The sequence below is a fragment of the Pollachius pollachius genome (assembly GCF_949987615.1).
Source record: "Pollachius pollachius genome assembly, contig: scaffold_197, whole genome shotgun sequence".
Lineage (NCBI taxonomy): Eukaryota > Metazoa > Chordata > Actinopteri > Gadiformes > Gadidae > Pollachius > Pollachius pollachius.
Genome location: NW_027641317.1, coordinates 25,670 through 40,000, shown reverse-complemented (window position 1 = coordinate 40,000; position 14,331 = coordinate 25,670). Strand labels below are relative to the sequence as shown.

General features: G+C 51.8%; 1 protein-coding gene across 1 annotated transcript in view; it reads right to left on the bottom strand.

Annotated features, from left to right (window-relative positions):
- LOC307091668 (homeobox protein Meis1) overlaps nucleotides 1-13,638 on the bottom strand; it is a gene marked incomplete at its 3' end in the record, with an annotated part of 21,605 nt that extends 7,967 nt beyond the window's left edge. Inside the window, exons 1-6 of the mRNA XM_079759311.1 lie at nucleotides 13,210-13,638; nucleotides 10,857-11,077; nucleotides 8,111-8,252; nucleotides 7,089-7,139; nucleotides 6,479-6,529; nucleotides 5,031-5,177 (exon numbers count right to left, since the gene is read on the bottom strand). Coding sequence (XP_079615437.1) covers nucleotides 5,031-5,177; nucleotides 6,479-6,529; nucleotides 7,089-7,139; nucleotides 8,111-8,252; nucleotides 10,857-11,077; nucleotides 13,210-13,221 — 624 coding nt within the window. The 5' untranslated portion in view covers nucleotides 13,222-13,638. The remainder of the gene's footprint in view (nucleotides 1-5,030; nucleotides 5,178-6,478; nucleotides 6,530-7,088; nucleotides 7,140-8,110; nucleotides 8,253-10,856; nucleotides 11,078-13,209) is intronic.
- Between the last annotated feature and the right edge of the window lie 693 nt (nucleotides 13,639-14,331).

The window sequence follows — 14,331 nt, the reverse complement described above, 5'->3', positions numbered from 1 at the left end:
TGAAGGGGGAGAGGGGGAGAGGGATAGAGGGGGTGAGGGGGAGAAGGAGAGAGGGGGAGAGGGATAGAGGGGGAGAGGGGGAGGTTAGGAGCGCTTGGTTAAACAGCCTTCAGGTGCTCTTAACTTTGCTTTTTAAAACTGGTGGCTTAACCTCGCAGCGAAACGCTACGATAATTACATGTTTCAGATAATTACCAGAGCTTTCAACATCCTCTCTCTCCCTCTCTCTCTCCCCCTCTCCCTCTCTCTCTCCCTCTCTTACCTCTCTCACCTCTCTCTCCTTCTCTCTCACCTCTGCGCTAGCTGTTGTTTATTCTCTGTAAGCCCAAACCCAAACACAAACATGAACCCTCACTCCCACCCTCTCTCTCTCTCTCTCTCCTCTAATCCCAAACAAAGCGCTCTGCTCTCCTTCCTCCGCCCGCTTAGTAAAAGGCCGCCCATCATTTCATAATGACATGTTTCGCTGTGGTTTAGCTAGCCCTAGCCTAGCATCGGTTAGCGCTGGGCGCTAGCATTGTGTGGAGGTGTAGCGGCTCCTCTGTGGGAGGGGCTCCTCTGTGGGAGGGACTTAATGGGAAGAGAAACTTTCCATTAGCTAAGCATACGCACGTTAAGCTAGGTGATTGTTTACTGAGCCAAAGAAACTACAGCCGGCCGAGGGGGGGGCGAAGATGGCCGCCGCCGGGGGGGAAACATGGCCGCCGCCGGGGGGGCAAACATGGCTTCCGCCGAGGGACAAAAAAGGCTGCCGCCGCGGGACTAGAGCTAACAACTTAATTTCACAGAGAGGAATCTCTCCGGGAGTATCACAACAGATGGGCTTAGACTGGCTTAAGCAAACACTAGCGATAAACCACACGCTAGCTTTGACTAGCTAAACCGCATGCTGGGCGAGCTGAACACACGCTCAGTTAAGGTTTAGACACGCAGACACCTTGTAGGCAGATATACATTAAGACAGACAGGCAGACAGGCAGGAGGACAGACAGTCGAAGAGGGTTAAGAGGCAACAGGTCATGTGACTGCTGAGGTCATGTGACTGCTGGGGTCATCTGACTGCTGAAGCTTTGTCTTATCTTTGGACTTAACAGACGGCCGCCTGCACTCATTCTCCTACAGAGAATAGTTTAGACGGGGGAGGAGCTGGGGGGAGAGGGGGTGTTAGTGGGGGAGAGAGTGAAGTGTCAGAGCTATCCTACATTCATCTACAAAGGGGCCATTACTCACAATCACCACAATGGAGAGAGAGAGAGAGAGAGAGAGAGAGGGAGCGAGAGAGAGAGAGAGAGAGAGAGAGAGAGAGAGAGAGAGAAAGAGAGAGAGAGGTTAAGATGATATTAAGACACTATATACTGTAGCTCTGTGTGTGTGTGTGTGTGTATGTGTGTGTGTGTGTGTGTGTGTGTGTGTGTGTGTGTGTGTGTGTGTGTGTGTGTGTGTGTGATCCTCTTCCATTCCTCCCCTCTAGTTTCTTTCCGACCTGTTGTTGTTCTACTAATGATACATATATTTATATCTGCATGTAGGTATCTCTATGTCTCACACCTACATGTAGCAGTGTGATGTTTGCGCTCTCTCAGTTTCTGGACTTTGAGAGAGAAGGCCGGTAGAGCCTACTGCTGAGATCGTTCTACTGTCACTCTGATACAGAGGCCTACTGCTGAGACCTGTTCTACTGTCACTCTGATACCGAGGCCTACTGCTGAGACCTGTTCTACTGTCACTCTGATACCGAGGCCTACTGCTGAGACCTGTTCTACTGTCACTCTGATACCGAGGCCTACTGCTGAGACCTGTTCTACTGTCACTCTGATACAGAGGCCTACTGCTGAGACCTGTTCTACTGTCACTCTGATACAGAGGCCTACTGCTGAGACCTGTTCTACTGTCACTCTGATACCGAGGCCTACTGCTGAGACCTGTTCTACTGTCACTCTGATACCGAGGCCTACTGCTGAGATCGTTCTACTGTCACTCTGATACAGAGGCCCCCAGACCCTGTGGGCCCCCAGACCCTGTGGGCCCCCAGTCCCTGTGGGCCCCCAGACCCTGTGGGGCCCTCAGACCCTGTGGGGCCTCAGACCCTGTGGGCCCCCAGACCCTGTGGGCCCCCAGACCCTGTGGGGCCTCAGACCCTGTGGGCCCTCAGACCCTGTGGGCCCCCAGTCCCTGTGGGCCCCCAGACCCTGTGGGGCCCTCAGACCCTGTGGGCCCCCAGACCCTGTGGGGCCTCAGACCCTGTGGGCCCCCAGACCCTGTGGGCCCCCAGTCCCTGTGGGGCCTCAGACCCTGTGGGCAGAGTGAAACGACACAGAGAGGAGAAAAAAGACCAAGGCGTTACCATGGCAACCACGGCCCCCTGGGGGTGGGGGGGGGGGGGGGAGAGCAGAAGGAGGAGGAGGAGGAGGTGAAGGAGGGGAGGGTTAAGGAGGACTAACTGCTGCTAACCAGCCGCTCCTGTCACACAACACCTGAGGGAGGCTCAACACACACACATACACACACGCGCATGCAGACACACACACAGACATACACACACGGGCATGCACACACACACACAGACATACACACACGGGCATGCACACATACACACACACACACACACACACACACACAGACACACACCTTAATTGACACACAGACACATGTTTATACATGCATGCACACAATCTGTTCGAGCAACACATACCAACACACACACACACACACACACACACACACACACACACACACACACACACACACACACACACACACACACACATACCAACACTTACACACGCGCAACCGACCAGTGCACACACACACATACACTCTAAACACGCTCGCAAACACCGCGGGGAGGAACAGCCCCAACTGACTGTTTCACCTCATCCCTCCCACCACGCATGCGCGCATTATGCAGGGGAAGTCAGATCGGCGGATTGTTGGTTTAATAAATTCAAAGTGTGACTTCCCTCCTACGACATGTTGCTGCGCTCCTTCCGCTACAGTCGCCGGGCGGAATAAATTGGTTTATGAATAAATGAGCTTCAGTCTTCTTGTTAACGCTGTTCTTTTGTGCAAATTCACAACCTTCTCTTTCCAGTCCACTTCAACTTTGTGCCCCGGGGCATACATTAAAAATACATATCGGACAAGATAATGCACACAGCACGCGCGTTCATTAGGCACGTCACCGCGGATAAGACGCTTGCACGCGGAAAACAGGCGCACCGAATTTAAATACACTTATTCTCGGCTGCGAGCGAAGTCCCAAGAATAGCGCCATTAAATCGACAAGATGTGGATCCATGCGTTTTTGGATCCGCCGGCTTGCACGCACCAATGTTTCACCTTATCTCCGTCATCCATTCATTCCACGTCCGTCACAGAGTTCCGCCGCAACTTCTTTCCTGGAGTGGATCCGAGGGAAGCTTTTTACTGAAACTACCCGGGACCCCTCTCGCTACATGGGACCCCCGCTCGGCACCATCGCCCGGGACCACCGCCCGGGACCCCCACCCGGGACCACAACATCGTCCAAATAGGCCAGGTCTTCTTACAGGCAATTAAAAACCTCAGAGCCCGGAGCACCGCGGCGTGTCCTCCATAGGCTACACCTGGGCACCCCATGGTGCACGGCTCTATTTCCATACTGTTGCCCCCCCCCCCCGCCCGTGTCCCGGAAGTGTCCACCGAAAAGAGACCCTTTAATGCGCGCGCGAGGCTGTGTTATTTAACTCTTCGGCTGCATTAAATGACTGCATTAAAGTGTTGTGCTCCGTCTGATCGCGTCCGTTTCCATAATCAGACGGGGGGGTTCCAGCGGGTCCTGGCCCCTGCAGGCCTCGGCCGTTCCTTTCAGCCCGACCACTGGACCATATGGAGCTCGCAGGATTTAAATGATTTAGCCTAATCGCTTCATTATTCTGATGTCGCTCTATCGAGCTGATCCCTTTGATTCGGCCGCTGCCCCCCCCCCCCAAAAAAACTAAATGTGTTCTTATGATTAAGCGAAGTGCACATACGCAGAACAAGACCCGCGAACTGTTAATAGATAAACAGGCCGCGCGTATAGGCGTGGGTGCCGCGGTGTTTATTTAAGGCCCAGGCGGAGGACCGCATTAGCAGGTCACGGCTGAGAACCACGCCGTCCCTCGGGTGCCGGGAGCCGGCGGAGCAGATCGCGGACACCGCTGGTATCTCCGGTGTCCCTGTTACGGAAACATCCCCTAATCCACCTTTAATACCCAAATAAACTGCCGCCCGCCGTCCCGCAAGACCCGGGAGGGGCCGGGAGGGACCGGCAGGGACCGGGAGGGACTGGAGTGTCTAACTCAGAGGAGATCCGAGCAGCCAGGAAATGAAGCGTGAAGTGAGGGAGGGGAAAGCAGAGCCGCCAGTGAGCCAACCGGAGCAAAGAACCAGCAGTTACCGGTAAAGGAGAGAGTAGACGAAAGAGAGGAGAGGAGATGAGAGAGGAGGAGAGAGGAGGAGAGAGGAGAGGAGAGCGCTAAATTAAAATGGACATGAAACAGGTCAAGTTTGCGGAGGAGCTTTTCCAGCTAATCTGCAGGTCGGCTGCGGGTTCAGATCTTAATGGGCCAATAATAGCAACATTATTCACACATTTCTCATTCCGATGGAATGTAAAACGGCCTTAATCATATGCAAATAGCAGCGGGAAGACGAGTGACCCAGAATAGCTGAATAGAGGGAGAGAGGGTGTGTGTGTGTGTGTGTGTGTGTGTGTGTGTGTGTGTGTGTGTGTGTGTGTGTGTGTGAGAGAGAGAGAGAGAGAATGAGTTGGGTGGCGGAGGAGAAAATGGGCGAGACGGGAGAAGAAAGAAACAGAGACCGGAGAGTACCGGGAGTAGGGGGAGGAGCTGGGGGTACCGGGGGGAAGGGGGAGGAGCTGGGGGTACCGGGGGTAGGGGGAGGAGCTGGGGGTATGGGGGAGGAGGGGGAGGAGCTGGGGGTACGGGGGTAGGGGGAGGAGCTGGGGGAGGAGGGGGAGGAGCCGGGGGTACGGGGGGTGGTCCTACCTGGTCCAGGGGTCCGGAGGATCTGGTGATCTCCTCGCTGTCTGACTTGGACCCCCCCTCCCGGTCGTCGATCACCAGGTCGATCGGCATTTTCCCCTTCAGACAGCTGATGTACCGGTGGCAGAAGTTATCGCACAGCTCGTGCACCTACACACACACACACACACACACACACACACACACACACACACACACACACACACACACACACACACACACACACACACACACACACACACAGGGAAATCGGGCACGATCAGGATCCCATGCCCTTGGGCGGAGTGACGTGGTTGTGGTCAGTACGACGTCATCACTGTGTTGATCCAGACCGACGGCGGCCGGAGGAGGACAGTGAGATCTCCTTGGTGACGTCACTCTGTCAGAGGCTCCTGCCCCCTGTTACGTGGTTTAGGTCGGACTGGTGGGACTCTAGACCACATAGGACTCTAGACCGGGCTGGACTCTACACCGGGTCAGGTGGGACTCTAGACCAGATAGGACTTTAGACCGGGTCAGGTGGGACTCTAGACCAGATAGGACTTTAGACCGGGTCAGGTGGGACTCTAGACTGGGTTGGACTCTAGACTGGGTCAGGTGGGACTCTAGACCGGGTCAGGTGGGACTCTAGACCGGGTCAGGTGGGACTCTAGACCACATAGGACTCTAGACCAGATAGGACTTTAGACCGGGTCAGGTGGGGACTCTAGGACCGGGTCAGGTGGGACTCTAGACTGGGTTGGACTCTAGACCGGGTCAGGTGGGACTCTAGACCGGGTCAGGTGGGACTCTAGACCGGGTCAGGTGGGACTCTAGACTGGGTTGGACTCTAGACCGGGTCAGGTGGGACTCTAGACCGGGTCAGGTGGGACTCTAGACCACATAGGACTCTAGACCGGGTCAGGTGGGACTCTAGACCGGGTCAGGTGGGACTCTAGACCGGGTCAGGTGGGACTCTAGACTGGGTTGGACTCTAGACCGGGTCAGGTGGGACTCTAGACCGGGTCAGGTGGGACTCTAGACCACATAGGACTCTAGACCGGGTTGGACTCTAGACCGGAAAAGGTGGGACTCTAGACCGGGTCAGGTGGGACTCTAGACCGGGTCAGGTGGGACTCTAGACCGGGTGAGAATCTAGACCGGGTCAGGTGGGACTCTAGACCGGGTCAGGTGGGACTCTAGACCGGGTCAGGTGGGACTCTAGACCGGGTCGGGGCTGCATGGGGCTGCATTACAGGCCATTAGCCGTGCACTCCCTTCCCACCGCGAGGACGCGCGTGGGTGGGGGTGGGGGGGGGGGGGGGGGGGGGGGGGGGGGGGGGGGGGCGCGGGCGGACTAACGGAGGAGCGGCTCCCTGATTGATTTTGATGCTAATTATAACCGACCAGCAAAAATACATTTATGCAAATGTAACCCCGAGGTGTAGAGTAGCACACTGGCGGGATATTACCTTCTCGAGCTCCAGGAGGTGAAACCGTAAAACTTGAATGGCTTGAATCATCTGAGAAAAAAAACAATAAAAAAGACGAGATGAACATTTCTTGATATTAAATATGCACGCTTTTTTTTCCTACGCACTAACTGCGGAGGATAGGAAAATATTCATATGGATGGTTTTTATGTGCAACTTTTATTAAACTTCTGCGTTATTACAATTTGGAGACGGCATGCACGCGTGTGCGCGTGTACGCGTGGCAATAAGAAGCTGTTCCGGTTCCATATAAATATTAATCCTCAACCGGGAACCGAAAGTGTAACTTTCATATCATGTTGGAAACGTCAAAGTGTACAAAGTATTTAACTTTTCATGGTGAAACGTGAGTGGGACGGCCCATGACAGCTGGGGTCCCCGTGCGCTGGGCCCCTCGTAGACGAGGCCCTGACAGCCCGGGGCTATCGCGACACTTCAGACGAGACTACACAATTCCCGCATTCTTTCACAGCGAGACTCAAACCGACTGAACGTCTTAACTCCACGGAGGACGTGTTTCTGACATACAGCGGCTGCTAAATACCCCAAATGTAAATTTAAATGCTTAATTAAAAACAAATCATCTTACCAAATTATCCAACTCTGGGTTCGACGAAAACAGAGGCTTTTCTGCCCGTATCTGGAATTTAAAAAAGCACTCATTTTAAAACACACACACTGACACAAGAACGGTTTGTCATCCGGTTGCACAAAGTCAATCTTAAAAACATGACATAATAACTTCTGAGGAGGGGATATGTAGTAGTGAAATATGAAGGTGGTTTTAATAATAGTACAGTGGTTTTAATACTAGTCTGTTGTTTTAGCACTAGTCAGAGGTTTTAACACTAGTATTGGTTTTTAAAACTAGTTGAAGGTTTTAACACTAGTTGAAGGTTTTAACATTATTGGTTTTAACAATAGAAGGAGGTTTCAACAGTAGTAGGAGGTTTTAACACTAGGTAGTTTTAACAAGAGTATTGGTTTTAACACTAGAATTGGTTTAGTAGGAGGTTTTAAGACTATTGGTTTTAACACTATTATTGGTTTCAACACAAGTATTGGTTTTAACACTAGTAGGAGGTTTTAACGCTATTGGTTTTAACACTAGTATTGATTTTAACAATAGGTGGTTTTATAGGTGGTTTTAACACCAGGTGGTTTGATACACTAGTTGGTTTTAACTACTAGTATTGGTTTTAACACTAGAAGGAGGTTTCAACCCTTGTGCGAGGTTTTAACACTAAGTGGTTTTAACACTGGTATTGGTTTTAACATGAGGTGGTTTTAACACTAGTAGGAGATTTTAATATTAGGTGGTTTTAACACTAGGTGGTTTCAACCCTAGTAGGGGGCTTTTAACCCTAGGATGTTTGAACACTACTAGGAGGTTTTAACAATAGAAGGAGGTTTTAGCAATAGTATTGGTTTGAACATTAGGAGGTATTATCACTAGGTGGTTTTAACACTAGCTGGTTTTAACACTAGAAGGAGGTTTTAACACTAGCTGGTTTTAACACTAGAAGGAGGTTTTAACACTAGGCGGTTTTACTAGTATTGGTTTGGTATGAGGTTTAGCACAGGGAGGACCTCCTTGGGGGCGGGGCCGACCTGTTTGGCGAACACAGCGATGTCTTCGTTGAAGGACTCCGAGGAGCATACGTCGCCGCCCGCCACGCCCGGCTCGCGCGGCGTGCACGTCGCTAGCTCGCACTTCTCAAAGATCAGCGCGAGCAGCGGGAACAGGGGGTGCCTGGGAACCGAGAGGTCAGAGGTCAGCAGAGGGAAGGAAAAACCAAATGACGGTGGGTTAACTAGACCTTAGACCCCAGACCTGGGACCCCGGACCTGGGACCCCAGACCTGAGACCCCAGACTGGAGACCTCAGACCTGAGACCCCAGACTGGAGACCCTAGACCCTAGACCCCAGACCCTAGACCTCAGACCCTAGACCTGAGACCCCAGACCTGAGACCCCAGACTGGAGACCCTAGACCTGAGACCCCAGACTAGAGACCCTAGACCTGAGACCCCAGACCCTAGACCTGAGACCTGTGACCTGGGACCCCAGACCCTAGACCTGAGACCTAAGACCTGAGACCCTAGACCCCAGACCCCAGACCCTAGACCCCAGACCGTAGACCCCAGACCCTAGACCCCAGACCCTAGACCCTAGACCCCAGACCCTAGACCCTAGACCCCAGACCCTAGACCCTAGACCCTAGACCCCAGACCCTAGACCCAAGACCTGAGACCCTAGACCCCAGACCCTAGACCTCAGACCCTAGACCCCAGACCCCAGACCCCAGACCCCAGACCCTAGCCCTGGGACCTGAGACCCCAGACCCCAGACCTGGGACCTGGGACCTGAGGCCCCAGACCCCAGACCCCAGACCCTAGACCTGAGACCTGGGACCTGAGACCCTAGACCTGAGACCCCAGACCCCAGACCCTAGACCCCAGACCCCAGACCCCAGACCCCAGACCTGGGACCCTAGACCTCAAACCTGGGACCTGAGACCCCAGACTGGAGACCCTAGACCTGAGACCCCAGACCCTAGACCTGGGACCTGGGACCTGAGACCCCAGACCTGAGACCTGGGACCTGAGACCCCAGACCTCGGAACCCGGACCAGGAACCCTAGACCTGGGACCCTAGAGCTGGGACCCCAGACCCTAGACCTGAGACCCTAGACCCCAGACCAGCAACCTGGGACCTGAGACCCCAGACCTCGGACCCCAGACCAGCGACCTGGGACCCCAGAACGAGAGGGACCTCCAGCCTGCACATAGCATACGTTCTGTTGTGTTAAATGATGTTGTGTTGCTATGTTAAATGATGTTGTGTTATGTTACAGGATGTAATATTAAAATATGTTATGTTATTTATGTTCAACCTTACTGTACGTTAGATTACATGGGGTTTACAGCATGTTATCTTATGTTATGTTAAGTAATTGAAACAATGTTGTGTTACGTTAAATGATGTTGGGTTGTTATGTTACAGGATGTTACACTGAAATATGTAATGTTATTTAAGTATGTTATATGATAGATTTTATAAGGGTTTAGCCTTATGTTATGTAACATAATGGTAGATTATACACTGGTGTGTAATATCATCTTCCATTGTATTTAATGACGTTGTGTTTATATTAAATTACATTACATTATGACTGTAACACTGCTGCTAAACCCAAGCTCTACAGCATATTAGATGCTATATTATACTATGTTAGATTATGTTACGTTATACTATAATAGCATGTTGTATTACATCATAATATAATAACGTTGTCATACACCTATTATATTATGTTATATATGACGTTCTGTTAAAGCCTATTATAACATTTTATTATTTCAAACAAAGAATTTATATTTATTTTATATAAGGTTTTTGTTAGGTAATGTTATGCATAATGAGGGACTGATTAAATTGGTGCACGCGTGTTATAACATGAAAGCCGTGACCGGTCCCGGTGTCCGCACCGCGCGCACCGTGCGCTTGCTCACGGTGAAACCACGCTGTGCCTCCTCTCTGACTGACGTGACACGTGACAGGATGACCAACAACACGACGCGGCGCGTGTTGTTGGTCATCATTTTAACGCGGTTCGGTTCTGATCGGAGATCAGCATAACATTATATATATATATATATATATATATATATATATATATATATATATATATATATATATATATATATATATATATATATATATATATATATATATATATTATACTACCTAAATATAACTTCTTCTGGTATCTTTCAAACGGTGCGTTTAACGGCAGCAGCGGCGCTTCTTATGGTGTTATTAAATAATTCATCTGTAATCAATAGTCTTGTTCCAACTGAACCACGGAACAAACCAACAGCATATTCTAGCCAATGTGTCCCGTTAAAACACACCAACAAGTTAACCGTGCACGACCCGAACTATAATTAACAATCATACGAACGCGTAATTCGGAACATATGAGCACGTGCTCGTGACCAACAACAGGTTAAATATTCATAAGCCATGGGACATAATGGTGTTGTTGTTGTTGTTTTGGCGTTTATGGAACAAACCGTAAACAACAACACACAACAAAGCGCCGCCATAAGATCAAACAACACCGCTAACAGGCTGCATAAAAGGGTCTCGCGTTCCCGTGACCCCCCCCCCCCCCCCCCCCCCCCCCCCCTCCCCCGACACACACACACACACACACACACACACACACACACACACACACACACACACACACACACACACATACACAGACCCCGAGGCCCCGGGCCGCGTGCAGGCGGCGGTCTCGAGACTGCCCTTGACCCGGTAGCACGGCGCGCGGGACGGCACCTACCCGTAGATCGCGTCCTTGTCCCGCTTCAGCGCGTCGTTGACCGTGGACCCCATGCTGGGCGCCATGGAGTTGCCGTGCGCGCCGTGCGCGTATTGGTGCGCGTGCAGCTGGGCTCCGTGGTTGAGGTGCACGGCCTGCATGGACCGCGCGCCGTGCGGGTCCCCGTACATGGTGGTCGGGAGGCCGACTCCGTCCATCCCGTAGTGGGGCAGGTCCTCGTACTGAGGGAGAAACACAGCGAGACTTTTGGAGTCAGGACGCGATCCCTTAGACTCAGACTGTAGTTTATACTGCACAGTGTGGACCTTAATACGTCCGGACGTTAACCTTTAAATGTAGTTATGGTTTATACTAATACTGCGCACTTAGGACCTTAATACTTTCTTACGTTATCCCTAACACAGACTTTAAATGCAGTTATCGTTTATACTAATACTGCACGGTTCGGACCTTACTGCACCAAGAAACACAAGATTAGGACTTTGACTGGGACTCGTTTAAATATAGTTAAAGCTATAGTTTATAGTTTATACTCAGACTATAGTTCAGACTTTAAACGTACTTATATTTTATATTTAATAGTTTATAGTTTATAGTGCACAGTTCAGACTTTAAATGTAGTTATAGTTTATACTCGTACTGCAAAATGTTTAAATGTAGTTATATTCCTACTGCACATAGTTTAAATGTAGTTATAGTTTAAAGTAGGCCTACTTCACAGAATTTAAATGTAGTTCTAGTTCTAGTTTATAGCACTGCACAGAGTTTAAATGTAGCCTAGTTATACTTTATAGTTTTCACTCAGCTACACACACCGTTTAGAGTTGGTATTTTATCGTTTATATTGTTTGTATTATATTCTAGTTTAACTTCGTGCTGCACACTACCCGGGTTAATGGTTTATCATTTTATATACTAGTTTGACAACCCGGGTTTTTAGAATTTTAGATTCCAGCAGACGACGCGTCGTCGCCCTGTTAGGACACGCGCGCGCACACACAAACACACGCACACACACACACACACACACACACACACACACACACACACACACACACACACACACGCACACACACACACAAACACACACACGGGTTATTAGAGCATATCTGCTACTACTAAACATGTGCAATTAAATAGATTAATGTTGAATTGTTTTAATGTCCAGGTTTTAAAGAGCATGGTTTCCTCGGCCGGGAACTCAAAGCGGTGGACAGTAAAAGCCATAATTGAATAATTAGGCTTCGGTGTTGTTTAATTTTAAGGAGCTTATAATTATGTAGGGGGTCTCCCCCACACAGGCGGATCGCGCTGGGATTTACACCAGGAATAATAACTCTGTGTTTGGGTTGAGTCCGTGGAGCCGAAGCGGCGCTTTAACTTAACAAAAAGCCCTTAAAAGGACAGAAATATCTGCCTTTTTATTTGGTAAAGGCTGAGATCCTCCGGCCGACAGTTAATTGTATAATATTAATAAAATGCCCACATTAAAAGAAGATTCTCTAATTTGGTGAGAGAGTTTTAGATCCTCCAGCAGAACCGATGGGCGCCCGGGTGTTCCAACGCCCAGCGCCCCGCTCTGAGTGCCGTGTTCCCGGCCAGCGGCAGCCCGACGGCCCGCTGGCCATTGTCTCTGTGGTCCTGCCGGCCCGGGTGTCTGGTTCGACCGGCCCGGATCTCTGGTCTAGCCGGCCCGGGTCACTGCGGTCCGGTCAGCACGGGATTCTGGTCCAGCCGGCCCGGGTTCTGGTCCGGCCGGCCCGGGTGTCTGGTTCGGCCGGCCCGGGTCTCTGGTCTGGCCGGCCCGGGTCTCTGGTCCAGCCTACCCGGGTCTCGGTAGTCCAGCCGTCCGTAAATCACCGGGTTTGTCATCGGCTCATTTCCAAGCACCGCCTCACTGGCAGGACTCTAAATATTCCATGTTTCTCCTAATTCCCTAAATTAAAGTTTATTAGGCCTGCTCGGGTCAGGGCTAGGGCTTGGGTTATCCACGGGGAAGCTATGGGGGAATATTGAAAACTAATTATTCAGAATTATTCCAGCGTTGGATTTTCCAAGTAACTATTTTAATTTTTACAGTCGAATTAAAACGTTGACGCGCGGTCGACGGGTCGCGTTGACAGGGTTGAGGTCCGGGAATTTTAACCCTCTTCCCGGTGAGCGGCTCCGAGTCCCAACGTTTCCCCGGCCGCTCGGTCCGTCCTCCAGGGGCTGGACCAGGGGCTCCCCGCCGCCTGCCTGTCCCGGGCTGCGGCGCTCGGAGGACGGGGGGAAAGTTTGTCGGTGACCGCTTGTCGCTGACTTCTGTCGGAGTAAAAGATAAATAAACTTTTTTCTGGAGGAACCTACGTACCCGTTGCGCCATAGCACCCTCCTCTCCCCTCGTCGTGGTTTCAGCGGAGACGGGTCCCGTCTGCGGCCGGGCTGGAGGACCAGGGCGGGGGACCGGCAGCTAAATCCACACGGGAGCTCTTCCAGACGGTCCGTCCTCTTCCAGCGGGCCGTCGGTCTGCCTCCGCCGGGCTGCGCGCCTCGCTGCTCGGCTATCCTCGGGACGTCAGCAGCCTCCTCCTTGCGCTCCTCGCGACCAGGATGGAAATACCCCCTCACGCGGAACCAGCGGCTCGCATGGCGATCGAGAGCCCGGCAGCCTGTCAATCAAACGCGGCACGGCTTGTCAGAGTGGATGAATGGCGGGTTCGTCGCGCGCCTGCCTCCAAGAACCCTGCGCAGCTGAACGTTTGCAGTGAGTCGCAGTGGATCGCGTCCCGCTCGCTCTCTGATCAACTCTCCGCTCCTCACCAAAGCGTCTCCGTGCGCCCGAGGAGGTGGAGTAACGCAGCGGGCTCGCGCTGTCTTAAAGGAGCCACGGGGCCGCGTGTGTGTGTGTGTGTGTGTGTGTGTGTGTGTGTGTGTGTGTGTGTGTGTGTGTGTGTGTGTGTGTGTGTGTGTGTGTTTGTATGTGTGCGTGTGTGCATGCGTGCGTGCGCATGTGCGTGTGTGCGCCCGCGCGCGCGCGCGTGTGTGTGTGTGTGTGAAGACAGTGAGTGCACAATGAGTGTTCACTGAGCACGGCTGAGGAGCGGTTCTGGACCAAACTGCTCGAACCCGGAAGTAGTGGTGACCATAACAGGTCGCTGTCTGGACCATGGCAAGTGGCGCGGAAAGAAGGGAGGAGGGTTTGGGTGGGGGTTGGGGGGGAGCACGCACGCGCGCGCACGGACGGACTTACAAGCCAGGACCTCGTGCGCCTGTACAGAGGTTTTAGCCACTGATATTACAACAGATGAATTTATGTTATGTTATACCATTACGTGATGAGCACGGAGGTGCGTGACTGAAGCTCCCGCACCAATTGACCTCCTGGACACAACTCCTCCGCGCGCTGATTGAAGGCGCGCATTGTGTCGCGCGCGTCATCAATTACCGCGATTATGCTGCGTACTCCTGGATGGTAGGTAATGATATGCCTACA